This window comes from Entelurus aequoreus, linkage group LG10 (assembly GCF_033978785.1).
Source record: "Entelurus aequoreus isolate RoL-2023_Sb linkage group LG10, RoL_Eaeq_v1.1, whole genome shotgun sequence".
NCBI classification, from domain to species: domain Eukaryota; kingdom Metazoa; phylum Chordata; class Actinopteri; order Syngnathiformes; family Syngnathidae; genus Entelurus; species Entelurus aequoreus.
The window spans coordinates 54,806,371-54,828,351 of record NC_084740.1 but is presented as its reverse complement, the minus strand read 5'-3'; the positions used below and the strand labels follow the sequence as shown (position 1 = coordinate 54,828,351).

The 21,981-nt window shown below is 42.0% G+C and overlaps 1 protein-coding gene across 2 annotated transcripts in view; it reads right to left on the bottom strand.

The window, feature by feature from the left end:
- Window positions 1-21,981, bottom strand: part of fbln1 (fibulin 1) — a 141,659-nt gene that overhangs the window by 28,695 nt on the left and 90,983 nt on the right. For both annotated transcript variants that reach the window (XM_062061227.1, XM_062061229.1), the window contains 2 exons: window positions 19,339-19,475; window positions 18,909-19,049 (listed from right to left, as the gene is read on the bottom strand). In XM_062061227.1, coding sequence (XP_061917211.1) covers window positions 18,909-19,049; window positions 19,339-19,475 — 278 coding nt within the window. The remainder of the gene's footprint in view (window positions 1-18,908; window positions 19,050-19,338; window positions 19,476-21,981) is intronic.

The following is a 21,981-nucleotide window of genomic DNA, read 5'->3' as shown; positions in this document are numbered from 1 at the left end:
AAGTATCCTCGGCTTGTAAATGGAAGAAAGTGAGGGTTTATGCTTGATTTCTGTCTGAAACAAGAACAACATGGTAAAGTGGTTATTTATCTCCAGAGACGGCCACAATATTAGGAACAGCCACAATGAAAGGATGAGCAAACATTGTGTCTAATAAGATCTGAGCTACCTAACAAAGTATCCTCGGCTTGTAAATGGAAGAAAGTGAGGGTTTATGCTTGATTTCTGTCTGAAACAAGAACAACATGGTAAAGTGGTTATTTAGCTCCAGAGACGGCCACAATATTAGGAACAGCCACAATGAAAGGACGAGCAAACATCGTGTTTAAAAAGAGCTGAGCTACCTAACGAAGTATCCTAGGCTTGTAAATGGAAGAAAGTGAGGGTTTATGCTTGATTTCTGTCTGAAACAAGAACAACATTTTAAAGTGGTTATTTATCTCCAGAGACGGCCACAATATTAGGAACAGCCACAATGAAAGGATGAGCAAACATTGTGTCTAATAAGAGCTGAGCTACCTAACGAAGTATCCTCGGCTTGTAAATGGAAGAAAGTGAGGGTTTATGCTTGATTTCTGTCTGAAACAAGAACAACATGGTAAAGTGGTTATTTATCTCCAGAGACGGCCACAATATTAGGAACAGCCACAATGAAAGGACGAGCAAACATCGTGTCTAATAAGAGCTGCGCTACCTAACGAAAGTATCCTCGGCTTGTAAATGGAAGAAAGTGAGGGTTTATGCTTGATTTCTGTCTGAAACAAGAACAACATGGTAAAGTGGTTATTTAGCTCCAGAGACGGCCACAATATTAGGAACAACCACAATGAAAGGACGAGCAAACATCGTGTCTAATAAGAGCTGAGCTACCTAACGAAGTATCCTCGGCTTGTAAATGGAAGAAAGTGAGGGTTTATGCTTGATTTCTGTCTGAAAGAAGAACAACATGGTAAAGTGGTTATTTATCTCCAGAGACGGCCACAATATTAGGAACAGCCACAATGAAAGGACGAGCAAACATCGTGTCTAATAAGAGCTGAGCTACCTAACGAAGTATCCTCGGCTTGTAAATGGAAGAAAGTGAGGGTTTATGCTTGATTTCTGTCTGAAACAAGAACAACATGGTAACGTGGTTATTTATCTCCAGAGACGGCCACAATATTAGGAACAGCCACAATGAAAGGACGAGCAAACATCGTGTCTAATAAGATCTGAGCTACCTAACGAAGTATCCTCGGCTTGTAAATGGAAGAAAGTGAGGGTTTATGCTTGAGTTCTGTCTGAAACAAGAACAACATGGTAAAGTGGTTATTTAGCTCCAGAGACGGCCACAATATTAGGAACAGCCACAATGAAAGGACGAGCAAACATCGTGTTTAAAAAGAGCTGAGCTACCTAACGAAGTATCCTAGGCTTGTAAATGGAAGAAAGTGAGGGTTTATGCTTGATTTCTGTCTGAAACAAGAACAACATTTTAAAGTGGTTATTTATCTCCAGAGACGGCCACAATATTAGGAACAGCCACAATGAAAGGATGAGCAAACATCGTGTCTAATAAGAGCTGAGCTACCTAACGAAAGTATCCTCGGCTTGTAAATGGAAGAAAGTGAGGGTTTATGCTTGATTTCTGTCTGAAACAAGAACAACATGGTAAAGTGGTTATTTATCTCCAGAGATGGCCACAATATTAGGAACAGCCACAATGAAAGGACGAGCAAACATCGTGTCTAATAAGAGCTGCGCTACCTAACGAAAGTATCCTCGGCTTGTAAATGGAAGAAAGTGAGGGTTTATGCTTGATTTCTGTCTGAAACAAGAACAACATGGTAAAGTGGTTATTTAGCTCCAGAGACGGCCACAATATTAGGAACAACCACAATGAAAGGACGAGCAAACATCGTGTCTAATAAGAGCTGAGCTACCTAACGAAGTATCCTCGGCTTGTAAATGGAAGAAAGTGAGGGTTTATGCTTGATTTCTGTCTGAAACAAGAACAACATGGTAAAGTGGTTATTTATCTCCAGAGACGGCCACAATATTAGGAACAGCCACAATGAAAGGATGAGCAAACATTGTGTCTAATAAGATCTGAGCTACCTAACAAAGTATCCTCGGCTTGTAAATGGAAGAAAGTGAGGGTTTATGCTTGATTTCTGTCTGAAACAAGAACAACATGGTAAAGTGGTTATTTAGCTCCAGAGACGGCCACAATATTAGGAACAGCCACAATGAAAGGACGAGCAAACATCGTGTTTAAAAAGAGCTGAGCTACCTAACGAAGTATCCTAGGCTTGTAAATGGAAGAAAGTGAGGGTTTATGCTTGATTTCTGTCTGAAACAAGAACAACATTTTAAAGTGGTTATTTATCTCCAGAGACGGCCACAATATTAGGAACAGCCACAATGAAAGGATGAGCAAACATTGTGTCTAATAAGAGCTGAGCTACCTAACGAAGTATCCTCGGCTTGTAAATGGAAGAAAGTGAGGGTTTATGCTTGATTTCTGTCTGAAACAAGAACAACATGGTAAAGTGGTTATTTATCTCCAGAGACGGCCACAATATTAGGAACAGCCACAATGAAAGGACGAGCAAACATCGTGTCTAATAAGAGCTGCGCTACCTAACGAAAGTATCCTCGGCTTGTAAATGGAAGAAAGTGAGGGTTTATGCTTGATTTCTGTCTGAAACAAGAACAACATGGTAAAGTGGTTATTTAGCTCCAGAGACGGCCACAATATTAGGAACAGCCACAATGAAAGGACGAGCAAACATCGTGTCTAATAAGAGCTGAGCTACCTAACGAAGTATCCTCGGCTTGTAAATGGAAGAAAGTGAGGGTTTATGCTTGATTTCTGTCTGAAAGAAGAACAACATGGTAAAGTGGTAATTTATCTCCAGACACGGCCACAATATTAGGAACAGCCACAATGAAAGGACGAGCAAACATCGTGTCTAATAAGATCTGAGCTACCTAACGAAGTATCCTCGGCTTGTAAATGGAAGAAAGTGAGGGTTTATGCTTGATTTCTGTCTGAAACAAGAACAACATGGTAAAGTGGTTATTTAGCTCCAGAGACGGCCACAATATTAGGAACAGCCACAATGAAAGGACGCGCAAACATCGTGTTTAAAAAGAGCTGAGCTACCTAACGAAGTATCCTCGGCTTGTAAATGGAAGAAAGTGAGGGTTTATGCTTGATTTCTGTCTGAAACAAGAACAACATTTTAAAGTGGTTATTTATCTCCAGAGACGGCCACAATATTAGGAACAGCCACAATGAAAGGATGAGCAAACATTGTGTCTAATAAGAGCTGAGCTACCTAACGAAGTATCCTCGGCTTGTAAATGGAAGAAAGTGAGGGTTTATGCTTGATTTCTGTCTGAAAGAAGAACAACATGGTAAAGTGGTCATTTATCTCCAGACACGGCCACAATATTAGGAACAGCCACAATGAAAGGACGAGCAAACATCGTGTTTAATAAGATCTGAGCTACCTAACGAAGTATCCTCGGCTTGTAAATGGAAGAAAGTGAGGGTTTATGCTTGATTTCTGTCTGAAAGAAGAACAACATGGTAAAGTGGTTATTTATCTCCAGACACGGCCACAATTTTAGGAACAGCCACAATGAAAGGACGAGCAAACATAGTGTCTAATAAGATCTGAGCTACCTAACGAAGTATCCTCGGCTTGTAAATGGAAGAAAGTGAGGGTTTATGCTTGATTTCTGTCTGAAAGAAGAACAACATGGTAAAGTGGTTATTTATCTCCAGAGACGGCCACAATATTAGGAACAGCCACAATGAAAGGACGAGCAAACACCATGTCTAATAAGAGCTGAGCTGGCTAACGAAGTATCCTCGGCTTGTAAATGGAAGAAAGTGAGGGTTTATGCTTGATTTCTGTCTGAAACAAGAACAACATTTTAAAGTGGTTATTTATCTCCAGAGACGGCCACAATATTAGGAACAGCCACAATGAAAGGACGAGCAAACACCATGTCTAATAAGAGCTGAGCTGGCTAACGAAGTATCCTCGGCTTGTAAATGGAAGAAAGTGAGGGTTTATGCTTGATTTCTGTCTGAAACAAGAACAACATTTTAAAGTGGTTATTTATCTCCAGAGACGGCCACAATATTAGGAACAGCCACAATGAAAGGACGAGCAAACACCATGTCTAATAAGAGCTGAGCTAGCTAACGAAGTATCCTCGGCTTGTGAATGGAAGAAAGTGAGGGTTTATGCTTGATTTCTGTCTGAAACAAGAACAACATGGTAAAGTGCCAGAGAGGAAAGATTAACGAGGGGTATGGATTAAGGGGAGAGAAGTGCGTCTGATGAGTTACTGGGAGTAATACGTCCTGGAAACGTCTTCACTGGACGGCAGTATCTGCAGGGCTATCACTTCATCTCTACGCTGAAGGCCGAGGACCACCCAAGAGAGACCTTGTCTTGTTTCTAAGCGGGGCTGCCTTGTTGGGAGGACAGTGCTAATCTCCGTGTGGGCAGACAGGTTATTGCTTATGGGCTTGGCGCTCTCTGGCGGAGCAGACGCCGTGATTCATCCCTGAAAGAGGGTTGAGTTACCGCACCGTCTGCTTATCCGCCGCCGTCCTCCACTCTTCATCAGAGCGGCCGTGAAGTGGTCAGGTCTCACACCGGAGGCTGACATTCCACCGGCGGACGTGAGCGGCTCTACCTGCACAAAGACAAACTGTCCGCTTCCTCACTCTCGCATAGTTCACGTGCACAATCCCACTCGCCTCGCAAAAATGAAGGGAATGTTGCTGCGTCTTGATAAAAGGTGCAGTGCAAGTTTGCCCCCAAGAGGAGAACAAACGGTGCATTATCTCTTCCAAGACTTCAATTGCATCCGGCATTTTTTTTTTGTTGAAAGACACGAGTGAGTAATGATCCATACAAGTCCTTCCATTACTAATAATTACTCATGAAGAGGAGTCATTCCAGTGATGACTAAGACCACCCCCCCACCCCTTGCTTGGCTTTGCTCAGCATGATGAAGAGGATGAAAATGGACTGGTGGCTTGTTTCCTGCAAATGACCCTTCAGACCACTTCTGATGGATGGACTTCAGAGGGAAGATGCATGCTGGGGAATCTGTGTCAAGACCCCAGCATCAGTTTGCATCTAATTTACTGTCTTATTTTACCCCACGGATGGTCAAAGAGTCTTTTACTTTATATGTCCAACTGTAATAAAGGTTGCCAACCACTTTCAGGAAGCGCTGTCCCTTCGAGGGATGGCTAGCATTTACAGAACCCTAAAGCAGTGAAGTTGTCACGTTGTGTAAATGGTCAATGAAAACAAAATACAAGGATTTGCAAATCCCTTTCAACTTACACACTGCAAAAAGTCAGGGTTCAAAAACAAGAAAACAAATTTGAATTTTGTTTGAACTAAGCAAAATTGTCTGCCAATAGAACAAGAACATTTGGCTTGTCAAGACTTTCCAAAACATGTAAAATTAGCTAACCTCAATGAACCCAAAAATACCTTCAAATAAGAACCCAACATTGATTAAGCGTCGTCAAAAAGCATGTTGTTTCAACGTTGTATTTGTCGTAGAATATTGGTTGGGAAATGACCAAATTTCAATGGTCAAATCAATGTCAGAACTTGACATTGATTAAACGTCGTCAAAAAGCATGTTGTTTCAACGTTGTATTTGTGTTCTAAATTATCGGTTGGGAGATTACCACAATTCAATGGTCAAGTCAACGTCACAACCCAAAATTGAATAAACGTTGTCATAAACCATGTTGTTTCAACGTTGTATATGTATTGTAAAAATCAGTTGGGAAATGACCAAAAATTCAATGGTCAAATCAACGTCAGAACCCAACATTGAATAAACATTGTCAAAAAGCATGTTGTTCCAACGTTGTATTTGTGTCGTAGAATATTGGTTGGGAAATGACCAAATTTCAATGGTGAAATCAACGTCACAACTTGACATTGATTAAACTTTGTCAAAAAGCATGTTGTTTCAACATTAGGTTTGTGTTGTAGAATATTGGTTGGGAAATGACCAAATTTCAATGGTCAAATCAACGTCACAACCTGACATTGATTAAACGTTGTCAAAAAGCATGTTGTTTCAACATTAGGTTTGTGTTGTAGAATATTGGTTGGGAAATGACCAAAATTCAATGGTCAAATCAACAGCAGAACCCAACATTGATTAAACGTCATCAAAAAGCATGTTGTTTCAACTTTGTATTTGTTGTAGAATATTGGTTGGGAAATGACCAAAATTCAATGGTCAAGTCAACGTCAGAACCCAACATTGATTACATGTTGTCAAAAAGCATGTTGTTTCAATGTTGTATTTGTGTTGTAAAAAATCGGTTGGGAAATGACCAAAAATTCAATCGTCAAATGAACGTCACAACCTAACATTGATTAAACGTCGACAAAAAGCATGTTGTTTCAACGTTAGGTATGAGTTGCTCAACGTCAGGACCTAATTCAACAAGTTCTCAACGTTGTTTCCATGTCTCGTCCCTGCTAAATGCAAATGTCGAGAGGTATACGCTACCACAACCACTTTAAAGAGCACCAACAAAAACCCAGAGTGAGCACTTGGCGACGGAGGCAAGGAAAAACTCTGAACAGAACCCGGGTTCTTTGAAGCGGTTGTGTCGAGATAGAGCCGAGAGAGTAGAGGAACAGATAGAGGTAATTGGAGAAGATAGAAGAAAGAGATCAAGACAAAGAACTCATTAGCATTGAAGCTAAGTACCGTCTTTATAAAGTATACATTGTCTAAACTCCAGCATTAAGGCCAGTTCATGGACAACACACTTGTGGAAGACCTCAAAGTTGAGAACTATTCTAACATAGGACGACCTTGAACACCATGAACTTATTGTAAATCTTGCAGCTTAAATGTGTGTTTATACGTCCGCTCAAGAGGTTTCTTCCTATTTTTTACACTGCAATCTAAAGCCCGCGGTCCTAATGAGGGGAGGATTAGTGAGGAGCTCAGGTGTGTCTGTGTGGTTTACTGGCCTCGCTGTGAGGTACCGAGTTATTCTGGGGGGCCCCTCTGGGAGGTCAAGGGTGGCGAAGCACTTACTGTCAATCATCCCATCATCAGCTCTGTGCAAACATCTTCCTAATCCACTGTGAGTATGAACGATGCTTCCCTGCACTTTTCTGTGTTTCCACGTAAGATCTCAGACGTGTGGGCATTGATTTACAGACCGGAGTAAAGCAGCGTAGAGCTCAAGCCGGCAGGTCAGACCTCTGCCAAGGCCCAACACGTGGAGGTCGTACTTGTATTTGTTTGTGCGTCCTGGTTGACTAAATGATACAGGTCTACATGATAAAAACCTTATTTGACTGGGCAGGAAATTCACGTGGCTCTTTCCACCCTACAGTGCATCTGGAAAGTATCCACATTTTGTTATGTTACAGCCTCTTTCCAAAAATGGAATTAATTAATTTAATACCAACAATGTGAGAAGGTTGTTTTTTTATTGCAAATTTTTTTTTTAAATATATAAATAAATCACACGTACATAAGTATTCACAGCCTTTGCTCAATACTTAGTTGATGCACCTTAGGCAGCAAGTACAGCCTCAAGCCACCATCTTGGCACACCTATCTGTGGGCAGTTTGGCCCATTCCCCTTTGCAGCACCTCTCAAGCTCCATCAGCTTGGATGGGAAGCGTTGTTTTTAATCCAGGATGTCTCTGTACATTGCTGCGTTCATCTTTCCCTCCATCCTGACTAGTGACTACATCTTTTTCACCAGCATAGCCGCAACTCTTGTCAACAAGCTGTCCCACCACTCTGGTCGCTTTGGTATAGAACACATTAAAGCCGTCTACAGAAAGCTAGGAGTATCCAACGATGATTTCAAATTAGAAATGCTCACAGCTGATGAGGTGTTTAAAAAATTGAGCGCGCTCCACCCTAACAAGGCCACCGGCCTTGATAATATTCCCTCCAAATTCCTCAGGGACTCTGCCTCCATCATTGCCCCGATCATCACGCACATAATAAACCTATCAATTACATACAGGCCTGATCAAACAAAGTCCCCCAGTTCCTGCCCCTGAAAGCCAACCCCATGGTATTGGCCTGGTTTCCTCCAGACATGACGTCTCACATTCACGCCAAAGACTTCAATCTTTGTCTCATCAGACCAGAGAATTTGGTTTCTCATGGTCTGAGAGTCTTTCAGGTGCAATTTGGGAAAACTTTAATGACGGCTTCCATCTGGCCAACATACCATACAGGCCTGATTGGTGGATTTCTGCAGAGATGGTTGTCCTTCTGGAAGGTTCTCCTCTCTCTACAGAGGAATGCTGGAGTTCTGACCATCAGGTTCTTGGTCACCTCCCTGACTAGAGGGAAAGATGAATGCAGCAATGTACAGAGACATGCTGGATGAAAACCAACACTTCCTATCCATCCTGATGGAGCTTGAGAGGTGCTGCAAAGAGGAATCGGTGAAACTGCCCAAAGATAGGTGTGCCAAGATGGTGGCATTGTATTTAAAGAGACTTGAGGCTGTTATTTCTGCCAAAAATGCATCAACAAAGTCATCATCATCATCATCATCATCATCATCATCCTCGGCGGTCACTCGAACGAGTATAACGATCCTCCTGGTAGGGGTGTATCCCTTTATGGAGGATGCCTGTGCGTGACTTTGACTGCATGGTGTTCAGACAGTCACCATACCATCCTTGACAGAATCGGGGTCAGGGTCCAGTGGCATGGAGTCCAAGACGACTGGGGACCCTTTTCTGCTGCAGCCTTCCTCCGCCATCGCAGCCGTTGTGGTAGTTCTTAAATCTACCGTCTTCCGCCTGCTCCGCCGTTGAGGTCTACACCGTATCCCTGGCTAGGGGGCAGTCAGGTACTAGGCCTTTGCCAAGGGCCACCTGGGGTAACAGTAGTAAAGGGGTTAACCTCTTAGTGCCCCAAGACCCCATAGAGGAGCCTCCACTGCCGGATGCACTTTAACGTCATGCCCAGGACAAATCAACAAAGTATTAAGCAAAGGTTTTGAATACTGTGAGTACATGTGATTTTTTTTTATTTTTTAAAATACATTTCTAAAATTTAAAAAAATTTAAAATCACATTGTCATTATGGGGTATTGTGTGCAGAATTTTGAGGACAAAAATGCATTTATTCCATTTTGGAATAAGGCTGTAACATAACAAAGTGGGGTAGAAGTGAAGCGCTGTGGATACTTTCCGGATGCCCTGTACTTAGCACCCTTCTGCAAAGTTCAGTAAAAAGTTCTTAGGTAGTTTTTGCGTAATTGCATTAGCGGAGACATCGACTGACACATTATTTAGCTTTGTGCTAACTAGCTTGCTGTACAAGAAAACGGCAAACAAGGTTTCTCATTGTCATCCAATTGGGTTGAGTTTTTCCTTGCCCTGATGTGGGATCTGTCATTGTGGCTTGTGCAGCCCTTTGAGACACTCGTGATTTAGGGCTATATAAGTCAACTTTGATTGATCGATTGATTGAGGTAACACTTTATCTACGGTAGGTAGCCTAACTGGAAACGTCCGCAATGAATTTACGACCTCCTTTGCACAAAGATGAGTGAAAAAGGTTTTCAATGATTTGACATAAAAACTTTAAAGGCCTACTGAAATGAGATTGTCTTATTCAAACGGGGATAGCAGATCCATTCTATGTGTCATACTTGAGAATTTCGCGATATTGCCATATTTTTGCTGAAAGGATTTAGTAGAGAACATTGACGATAAAGTTCGCAACTTTTGGTCGCTGATAAAAAAGCCTTGCCTGTACCGGAAGTAGCGTGACGTCACAAGTTGTGGAGCTCCTCACATCTGCACATTGTTTACAATCATGGCCACCAGCAGCGAGAGCGATTCGGACCGAGAAAGCGACGATTTCCCCATTAATTTCAGCGAGGATGAAAGATTCGTGGATGAGGAAAGTGAGAGTGGAGGACTAGAGGGCAGTGGAAGCGATTCAGATAGGGAAGATGCTGTGAGAGGCGGGGGTGACCTGATATTCAGCTGGGAATGACTAAAACAGTAAATAAACACAAGACATATATATACTCTATTAGCCACAACACAACCAGGCTTATATTTAATATGCCACAAATTAATCCCGCATAACAAACACCTCCCCCCTCCCGTCCATATAACCCACCAATACAACTCAAACACCCGCACAACACACTCAATCCCACAGCCCAAAGTACCGTTCACCTCCCCAAAGTTCATACAGCACATATATTTCTCCAAAGTTACGTACGTGACATGCACATAGCGGCACGCACGTACGGGCAAGCGATCAAATGTTTGGAAGCCGCAGCTGCGTACTCACGGTACCGCGTCTGCGTATCCAACTCCTGGTAAGAGTCTCTGTTGTTCCAGTTCTCCACAGGCCAATGGTAAAGCTTGACTGTCATCTTTCGGGAATGTAAACAATGAAACACCGGCTGTGTTATCCGGCACAACAGTCAGGGGGTGCATTCTACGGCCGCAATACACCGCTTCCCACCTACAGCTTTCTTCTTTGCTGTCTCCATTGTTCATTGAACAAATTGCAAAAGATTCACCAACACAGATGTCCAGAATACTTTGGAATTTTGCGATGAAAACAGACGACTTAATAGCTGGCGACAATGCTGTCCCAAAATGTCCTCTACAATACGTGACGTCACGCGCAGGCCTCATCATACCGAGACGTTTTCAGCAGGATATTTTGCGCGAAATTTAAAATTGCACTTTAGTAAGCTAAGCCAGCCGTATTGGCATGTGTTGCAATGTTAAGATTTCATCATTGATATATAAACTATCAGACTGCGTGGTCGGTAGTAGGCCGTTAAACATTACATAACCCCTTGCAGTAAAAAAAAATCATGGTTTGAATCTTATTTGCAGAATATGCAACTAGCAAGGACAAAATCAGCCGAATGAATCGGCCTTGTGTTCCTCAAGGGGAGATTCTGATTGGTGGGCTCCAGGCTCCAGGTTCTGGTCACCATGGTGGGCTCCAGGTTCCAGGCTCTGGTCACCATGGTGGGCTCCAGGCTCCAGGATCTGGTCACCATGGGTGCCGGTAAGTGTTTCTAAAAAGCCCAAAGCCCTTTTGTGTTTGCACAGATGTCAGGGTCGTCATCCCGAAGCCAGGGTGTTAGCAGAGAGCCAGTGATGGATGACGAGGAACTCGGAAAGCAGCAAAGTCTTCGAATGTGAGCGTGCAGCTGACTTGTTTTAGGCACGGCAGCAGGACCGAAAAGACCCTCCGCCAATTGCGCCCCATTTTATGTTAGCAATGAATCCTAATTGCCCCTTTTTTTGTCCGCTTTGAAAAGAACGATGCAGCCAAACATAACGAGCAAAGTGAGCTTGATTTCACGCACTTGTTCATCGGCGGAGCCTCCGTGTCTGCGAGACGCAGGAGATAATGGAAAGCGAGGTGACACGTCAGTGCTTCTATTACGTAACATCTGCATCTGCCTTTTACAACGTACCGGCTTGCTGAAATCAAAGTAACCTCCGTTCGATTTTCCCATGAGGGGCAACTGGTGTCAACATGCAAGAGCTGCATCCAATCAGCATCCTCGGGGGTCTGGGGGGGAGACAAACAAGCCTTTCATGTGGTCGCCGCTTTAAGTGCTCTAATGTTTGAGCAGACAGAGGCCTCGCCTCGGGGGGAACGCAACAATACGTGGAAAACCACATGAAGCCGAGTGGCCCAGGATTACTTCTTCCGCACATATTTGCTCCTTCCCCTGAATGGCCTCGCACATGCCGAATGGGGACGGACGCTTACAGTAAAGACTTAAAGAGACAATAACAGTAGAATATCCTCGTTTTTGTGACGCTTACTCATCAAGAAGGAATATAGCCCAAAATCAGGCTTTGCTACACATCCTGAAATAAAGCTCTGCCAACTATCCATCAATCGGCTACAAGAATGTTATCATGTTTGTGTTTCTAAAGCGAGTAGCTTTAGCCTAGCATGCATAGCTTACAAAGCTATGCTAGTATTGCTAAATGCATACTTGCCAACCTTGAGACCTCCAATATCGGGAGGTGGGGGGTAGGGGGTGGGGGAGGGCTTGGTCGGGGGTGGGGGAGGGGGGGGCGTGGTTGGGGGCGTGGTTATTTACAGCTAGAATTCACCAACTCCAGTATTTCAAATATATTTCATATATATATATATATATATATATATATATATATATGTATATATATTTATATATATATATATATATATATATATATATATATGAAATACTTGACTTTCAGTGAGTTCTAGCTATATATATATATATATATATATATATATATATATATATATATATATATATATATATATATATATATATATATATATTTATTTTATTTACATAGAAAAAAAATTAAAATACTTGAATTTCAGTGTTCCGGTGGCTATCCATTAGATGACAGTATTGTCCTGTTTAACTTCTCCGTTCATGATGAGTATATCATTTCGGCCACCGTGTTCAATGGAGAAGTCTGTTCTACAAAATTTACAGGCAACATACACCTTCCCCTTCAAACTGTCCTGGATGAACTGAAATTCTTGTTTCCATTCGTTTTGGAACTTGCAAGCGTATTTCTTCATCTTGCTCGTCGACGGCTTCGCCATGTCTGTAATTTCCTCGTTCTTCTGCTTCGTCTCCTTGTTGTGTGCGCAGTTGTGCACTCTACTCCCTAAAAGCCCTAGATGTTATGACGTCATTGGGCAGGCAAGCTGTTTATATTGTGGGAAAGCGGACGTGAGAACAGGCTGTCCCCACTCAGTCTCAGGTCCGCATTGAGCTGGAGGGGGCGTGGCCTCCAGCTCCGGCTGAATACCGGGAGTTTGTCGGGAGAAAATCTCTGCCGGGAGGTTGTCGGGAGAGGCGCTGAATACCGGGATTCTCCCGCTAAAAACGGGAGGGTTGGCAAGTATGGCTAAATGCCACCTTGTTGTATTAGGTTAGGTTACTTTATTTGTTATGGTTGGAGGAGGGAGTTGTGGCAGCACAGAACTGTGCTGCTCGGCCATGGAAACCCATTACATGAAGCTCTCTGCGTACTGTACGTGGGCTAATTGGAAGGTCACATGAAGTTTGGAGCGATGTAGCAACTGACTGTGCAGAAAGCATTTGCACTATGCTGACCTCTGTCAGTTTACGTGGCCTACCACTTGGTGGCTGAGTTGCTGTTGTTCCCAAACTTTTCACTTTTCTTATAACAAAGTTGACTTTGGAATATTTAGGAGCGAGGAAATTTCACGACTGGATTTGTTGCACAGGTGGCATCCTATGACAGTTCCACGCTGGAAATCACTGAGAGCGGCCCATTCTTTCACAATTGTTTGTAGAAACAGTCTCCATGCCTAAGTGCTTGATTTGATACACCGGGCCAAGTGATTAGGACACCTGATTCTCATCATTTGGATGGGTGGCCAAATACTTTTGGCAATATAGTGTATCTGTTAGTGGATTTAAATGATGGAACCAAAGAAATCCAACAAAGCAGCAATATGACTGTTCCAACTACAAGTGTTTACAAAGTACAAAAAAGAACAATTATGATAAACATCTTGAACTTTTTTTTCTTAGATAATGATTATGTATTTAATTTTTGTTCACTTACTTTGGTGTATTAATTATTTATGTATTCACTGTTCTGTTCCAGAGACGAAGAAAATGGGATAACATTGCTACTCTATGATAAGATGAGCTCTGAAACAACTGGAAATATGTGATGCATTATATTGTGATTGTATGCATGTTGGAAATAAACTGAACTGGACTGAACTGTGCGGACCACAGCTGAGAAACATACTTTCTGGCGGCCCAACAATGGCTGAGAAACCCTGTTGTAGACCACAAGGAAGCGTGGTCAATGTATCATCTCAGGTCCCCCTTGAACCTCAGTCCGCTCGCCAACAAATTCCAACTGACTGTTGACGGACTAGAGTAACTACGCCTCGCAGCTGTAGGGGGAGCCCTGGAACAAACAGTGGTGCTTTAATGGCGGTCATAAACCAGTTCTGTCGTCTCTCTTGAGCGACTTAGCGCACATCTGCTTCTCCACAAGCGTACAAGAGACATGCATAGTTGTGTGCAGCCACAATAGCAGTCCCAGTCTCCCTCAAGACAGATGTGCATGCTGACAGGCCGTCCCTCCATCCATCCATCCATTCTGCATCTCAACACACCAGCAAAACAAACAATATGCCCAACAATGTGTCATCTCTGGCCTCGCAGCGGCCTCCAGGGGCCGCGACTTCGCTTCGACAGTTTCTCAACTAAAGGCTGATGAGGGCCTCCACCCCAACAACAATGGAGTGTTTGTCATCTTTAATTGACATCAAATGTTTTTTGTTTTTTGGGGGGGTTTTTTTTGTTTGTTTTTGTTTTTGCTGTCTGTGATGAGGTGGCGACTTGTCCAGGGTGTACCCCGCCTTCCGCCCGATTGTAGCTGAGATAGGCTCCAGTGTCCCCCGCGACCCCAAGGGAATTAGCGGTAGAAAAAGGATGGATGGTTGTTTTTTATTTTTTATTTTATTTATGTAGTTATATTTATTTGTTATTTATTTATTTATGTATTTATTTATTTATGTCTTTTTTTAATTATTATTTTTTTATTATTATTTTTTATTTATTTTAATTTTAATTTTGTATTTATTTATGTTTTTTATTTTTATTCATTTATTTATTTATTTATTTGTATTTTTGTAATTATATATATATATATATATATTTTTTTTTTATATATATATATATTTTAAATAAATAAATACATAAATAAATATTTATTTATTTATTTATTTTTATTTTGTATTTTTTTAAATATTATTTATTTTATTTTTTTTATTATTTATATATATTTTTATTTATATTAATTAATTTATTTGTTTATGTATTTATTCATCCATTCATTCATTTATTGTTTTTGTTTTTTTATATATATAAATGTTTTTATTTTTTTATTTTTTTATTTTTTTTATTATTATTTTTTATTTTATTTATTTATTGTTATTTATTTTTTTTATTTTTATTTTTTATTTTTTTTTATTTTTTTATTTTTTTTATTTTATTAAATCAATCCAACAAAACAATACACAACAATACCATAATAATGCAATACTGCAATTCCAATTCCAAAAGCAAAGCCGACCCAGCAACACTCAGAACTGCAATAAACAGAGCAATTGAGAGGAGACACAAACACGACACAGAACAAACCAAAAGCAGTCAAACAAAAATGAATATTATCAACAATAGTATCAATATTAGTTACAATTTCTACATAGCAGTGATTAGAAATCCCTCATTGACATCATTAGACATTTATAAAAAATAAAAACATTTAAAAAAAACAAATGTTTTATACACGGTGGAAGGGAACACGCGAGCCATGGATCCGAATAAACGTTTGATATAAATTGCCAAATATCTGATGAGACGAAGCCTCTCCAGGGACTCTGTGACATCCACGCCACGACCGTAACCACCTGTGTCACTTGCACTTAGACGTCTGCTTCCCTTCTCTACCCTCCCAATGTGCACATGAGACTTTGATTTGTGAAGTCAAATAAATGTTTGTTTTGTGAGCGCTTCCTGCGGTTTGTGTTGAAGCAACTGCAGTGTCTGGAGTCTGTTGTCAGGGCCGCCAAATGCAGCTATGTGGGAACGGGGTGGGGGTGTTTGAGTCGGCATTCTTTCATTTCATTTCATTTCATTTAAACCCCAAAAAAGGCAATCAAAAGTAGGTTTGTACGGTATACCGGTACTAGTATAGTATCACGGTACTAATGAATCAAAAACGGTACTATACTCTGTTTGAGAAGTACCGGTTTCCCATGTTTTTTTGTTTGTTTTTTAACGGGCATGACAGCACGTCGTGAAATTGCTGGTTTTACGAGCAGAGGAGCATGTTCGGCAGCGCACACACACAGAGTACTTACAAGCAGACACAGTGTGTAGACAGAAAAGGGAGAATGGACGCATTTTGGTGTAAAAAGTAAAGATAAAGGTGAAGTTATAACACTGAAACACCCTCAGGAAGAGGTCCTTTAAGACATGGCTAGCCAGTTAGCTGCTAACGTCCATCCGCAGTCGGCAGTGTTAAGTAAGTTTCTTACTTGTAACATTATCACTGGAGGATGAGGAACAGCTAAACATGCTTCACTACACACCGTTAATGACGGCGTTCCTGAATGTAAACAAACGCCATGAGTGGATCTACACCTGACATCCACTGTAATGATACCAAGTACAATAGCGTATCTAGTCGATACTACTATGATTACATCGACATTTGTTACTGTCACAAAATGTTTTTTCCTTTTTTTTAAATTCATATTATGTTTATAAACTCCTTAAAAACACATGAGGACTTTGAATATAACCAATGTATGATCCTGTAGCTACTTGGTATCGGATCGATACCTAAATGTGTGGTATCATCCAAAACTAATGTAAGGTATCAAAGAAGAGAAGAATAAGTGATTATTACATTTTAACAGAAGTGTAGATAGAACATGTTAAAACAGAAAATAAGCAGATATTAACAGTAAATGAATAAGTGGATTAATAATAATTTTTTTACAGTTTGTCCCTCATAATGTGTACAAAATAATAAGTGTATAAATGACACAATATGTTACTGCATACGTCAGCAGACTAATTAGGAGTCTTTGTTTGTTTACTTACTACTAAAAGACAAGTTGTCTAGTATGTTCACTATTTTATGTAAGGACTAAATTACAATAATAAACATATGTTTCATGTACACTAAGATTTTTTATTAAAATAAAGCCAATAATGCCAATTTTTGTGGTACCATTTATTTGGAAAAGTATCGAAATACATTTTGGTACCGGTAACCAAATAATGGTATCGGGACAACTGTAGTCAAAAGTAATGTTCAATAGTTAAATATATTTACATAAACAGACTGTTTAAAAGTGTAGCTACGTAGTTATAAATATTTTAGTGATCAATTGACTTAGCATCGTAGAGTAAATAAAGGGGCTACTGCAATCAATAGAACCAATTAATTATATGACAAAAAAAGATTAGGATTATAATTCAATTTAGTGTAGCTAATAAAAAATTTATAAAATCTTTAACAGTAAGCGGCCGGGAGCAGAGAGGAAGAGAGGATACGGACGTGACTGAAAAGTCACGTTCTGGGAGAGAAAACTTTTGATAAAAACGCATGATTATTAAAAGTCTGTTAAAACCTGCACGCTTGGATCCTGTGAAGTGTCTGTCAGTGGGACCGCTAGGAAGCCACTTCCACAGCCTTATTGCAGTGAAACTTCATCCACCCATCCATCTTCAACCGCTTATCCGGAATGGGGTCGCGGGGACAACAGCTCCAGCAGAGACCCCCAGACTTCCCTCTCCAGAGCAACATTTGCGACTTCCTCCTGGGGAATCCCGAAGCGTTCCCAGGCCAGAGAGGAGATGTAATCCCCCCATCTGATCCTTGGCCTGCCGCGGGGTCTCCTCCCAGTGGGACGTGCAACGAGGACCTCCCTAGGGAGACGCTCGTGAGGCATCCGCACGAGATGCCCGAACCACCTAAGCTGGCTCCTTTCCAAGCGAAGGAGCAGCGGCTCTACTCCGAGTCTCTCTCGGGTGACTGAACTTCTCACCCTATCTCTAAGGGAGATGCCAGCCACCCTTCTGAGGAAACTCATTTCGGCCGCTTGTATCCGCGATCTTATTCTTTCGGTCATTACCCACACTTCATGACCATAGGTGAGAGTAGGAATGTAGATAGCTCGGTAGACCGAGAGCTTTGCCTTCTGGCTCAGCTCTCGTTTCGTCACAACAGTGCGGCAAAGAGACTGCAATACTGCCCCAGCTGCTCCGATTCTCCGGCTGATTTCCTTCTCCATCTTTCCCTCACTCGTGAACAAGACCCCGAGATACTTAAACTCCTCCACCTGGGACAGAGTCTCGTCCCCTACCCGGACTGTACAAACCATCGGTTTCCTGCTGAGAACCATGGCCTCAGATTTGGAGATGCTGATCCTCATTCCAGCCGCTGAACACTCGGCTGCGAACCGATCCAGTGAGAGCTGAAGGTCACGAACCGAAGGTGCCATCAGGACCACATCATCTGCAAACAGCAGTGACGCAACCTTTAGCCCCCCGAGACACATTCCCTCTCCGCCATGGCCACGACTCCGCCTAGAAATACTGTCCATGAAAATCACAAACAGGATAGGTGACAGAGCGCAGCCCTGGCGGAGACCAACCCCCACTGGAAACGGATCAGACTTACATCCAAGCACCCGGACACAACTCTCGCTTTGGTTGTACAGAGATTGGATGGCCCTCAGCAGGGTTCCCCTCACTCCGTACTCCCTCAGCACCTCCCACAAGATCTCCCGGGGGACCCGGTCATACGCCTTCTCCAAATCCACAAAGCACATGTAGACTGGATAGGCATACTCCCAAGCCTTCTCCAGGATTCCCGCAAGCGTAAAGAGTTGGTCAGTTGTTCCACGACCAGGACGGAATCCACATTGCTCCTCTTGAATCTGAGGTTCGACTATCGGCCGGACCCTCCTTCCCAATACCTTGGCGTAAACTTTCCCAGGGAGGCTGAGTAGTGTGATACCCCTGTAATTGTAGTGAAACTTGCCAAATATGAACATTGCTGTATGTATACTTTTGACCCAGCAGTTTTCAGTAGACCCATAATAAATTCATAAAAGAAACAAACTTCATGAATGTGTTTTGTGACCAACAAGTACGTGCTCCAATCACTACATCACAAAAAAATAAGAAATGATTGTAAAGTCAAGACAGCCATGACATGATGTTCTTTACAAGTGTATGTACACTTTTGACCACCACTGTACATCAAGGAGAATGACTCACCCACATACACTCCGTTCTCCACGCGCTTGATGATGTCGAAGGCGTTATCCACGTTGCCGTCCAGGATGACGAACTTGACGTCGTAACTGCCCAAACGGTGGGTGCCATAAGCCGGCACCGTGGTTCTCAGGAAAACTATCTCTGTTGAACAAAATAAGCACTTATTTCTTTTTTCCTTGCACTCTAACAGAATGACGAAGTCTGTTACCAAAAGGTCACTAGAAGTTGGGAACGGGCTCATACTCTTCATGCTGGCCAAATGCGGGCTAATAGTCTATGCCAGCCATTACCGCGGTTACCATTTTTTAGCCAAGATGGCAACCAAAGCCCGAGCCTTGTGTAATTTGGAGAAGTGCTTGAGTGACTGAGAACTGACTCACAGAGTAGAGTTGTACTCCAAATGGAGGTAGTATCAGGTTAAAGGTCATACCCTCTGCCCTGGTAAACTCTCTGAAGGTTGGCAGGGAGATGAAGGTGTGGGACACCGAGTGGGTTTCGTCCAAGATGCAGGCCACGTCGTTGGGTTGGCAGGATTTGATGCATCGAAACGGGTCGGAGCGTTCCAGCCTAGAGGAATAAATTAAAAATGCGGTGGAACTTGTGAAGTCTAACAAATACATTTTGTTGTTTTGACTTTGAAATTTGGACAAGTCTTAACCTATATTGACATACAGTCCTGGTCAAAAGTCATGGCTGTCTTGAGTTTACAATCATTTCTACAACTCTTATTTTTTGTGATTGATTGATTTATTGATTGATTGATTGATTGATTGATTGATTGATTGATTGATTGATTGATTGATTGATTGATTGATTGATTGATTGATTGATTGATTGGTTGCTTGATTGATTGATTGATTTGATTGATTTACCATGAATTGATTTACGTGGACCCCGACTTAAACACGTTGAAAAACTTATTGGGGTGTTACCATTTAGTGGTCAATTGTACAGAATATGTACTGTACTGTGCAGTCTACTAATAAAAGTTTCAATCAATCAATCAATCAATCAATCAATCAATCAATCAAAATCAATCAATCAAAATCAATCAATCAAACCTTGGCAAGTTTCACTGCAATAAGGCGCTTTTGGTAGCCATCCACAAGCTTCTGCTTGAATTTTTGACCACTCCTCTTGACAAAATGGGTGCAGTTCAGCTAAACGTGTTGGTTTTCTGATATGGACTTGTTTCTTCAGCATTGTCCACACGTTTAAGTCAGGACTTTGGGAAGGCCATTCTAAAGTCATACCGAGTCATACCAAAGACTATAAAAATGGGAGCCATCACCTCCCTGCTTGGCACTCAGCATCAAGGGTTGGAATTGGGGGTTAAATCACCAAAAATGATTCCCGGGCGCGGCCACCGCTGCTGCCCACTGCTCCCCTCACCTCCCAGGCGGTGAACAAGGGGATGGGTCAAATCCAGAGGACAATTTCACCACACTTTGTGTGTGTGACAATCATTGGTACTTTAACTTTAACTTTAACTTTAAAACCTTTATTGTAGCCTGATTTAGCCATTCCTTTACCACTTTTGAAGTGTGTTTGGGGTCATTGTCCTGTTGGAACACCCAACTGTGCCCAAGATCCAACCTCCGGGCTGATGGTTTTAGCTTGTCCTGAAGAATTTGGAGCTAATCCTCCTTTTTCATTGTCCCATTTAAAGCAGCAGTTCCATTGGCAGCAAAACAGGCCCAGAGCATAATACTACCACCACCATGCTTGACGGGTATGCCTACCGTCTGTCACGTGGGGGTAGCATCTTACTGCGGGGTCGTTCTTCCCAAATGCAGACGGACAACTCCAGACGAAAGCTTGAGGTAGGAGATGATTTATTTCTCATAAATCATAGCACCAACCAAAAACAGGAAACAAGCAAAAGGAAAATGTGCCGATCGCACGGGGAGCTAAGGTATGCCCTTAGCACAGGAATCATAAACTAGGAAACAAGAATACCAACGTAACTGTTGGTATTCTCAGTGGCCTAGTGGTTAGAATGTCCGCCCTGAGATGGGTAGGTTGTGAGTTCAAACCCCGGCCGAGTCATACCAAAGACTATAAAAATGGGAGCCATTACCTCCCTGCTTGGCACGCAGCATCAAGGCTTGGAATTGGGGGTTAAATCAGCAAAAATGATTCCCGGGCGCGGCCACTGCTGCTGCCCACTGCTCCCCTCACCTCCCAAGGGTTGATCAAGGGTGATGGGTCAAATGCAGAGGACAAATTTCACCACACCTAGTGTGTGTGTGACAATCATTGCTACTTTAACTTTAAATAGCAAACAACGAAGCCAGACTGAGCGTGGCGAGGAAGGTGAACAAATAGCTCTCTGATTAGTGCTCGACAGCAGGTGAGCGTGCCGACCACTAACCAGAGGCAGGTGAACCCAATTAGTACCCATGGTAACCAAAACAAACCCAGGGGTGCACAAAACGGGAACTAAGGGAGTCTAAAACTAGCAGAACATGACTAAACAAAACATGATCCGGGGCCACGGATCATGACACCGTCAAGCATGGACAATGCTGAAGAAACAAGTCCATGTCAGAAAAACAACACATTTAGCTGAACTGCACCAATTTTGTCAAGAGGAGTTGTCAAAAATGCAAGCAGAAGCTTGTGGATGGCTACCAAAAGCGCCTTATTGCAGGTAAACTTGCCAAGGGAAATGTAAGCAAATATTAACATTGCTGTATGTTTACTTTTGACCCTCACATTTTCAGTAGACCCATAATAAATTCATAAAAGAAGCAAACTTCATGAATGTTTTTTGTGAAAAAAATAAGAGTTGTAGAAATGATTGTAAACTCAAGACAGCCATGACATGATGTTCTTTACAAGTGTACGTAAACTTTTGACCATGCACGACAGTTAAGTATGTTCAAAGGCCATTGCAACATTGCCTGTATAGATTCTAAAGGTTTTAAGATCATTTTTTACAAAAGATCTTTTTTGGTAATGTTTGTTGTGCGAAAAATCAGAACTCGACTAATTCTGTTTAACTGTGGAGGTTTGAGTGGACATCTTGAAGGGACTCTCTCAGCATTCTGACAACTTTCTAGCAGGTTTG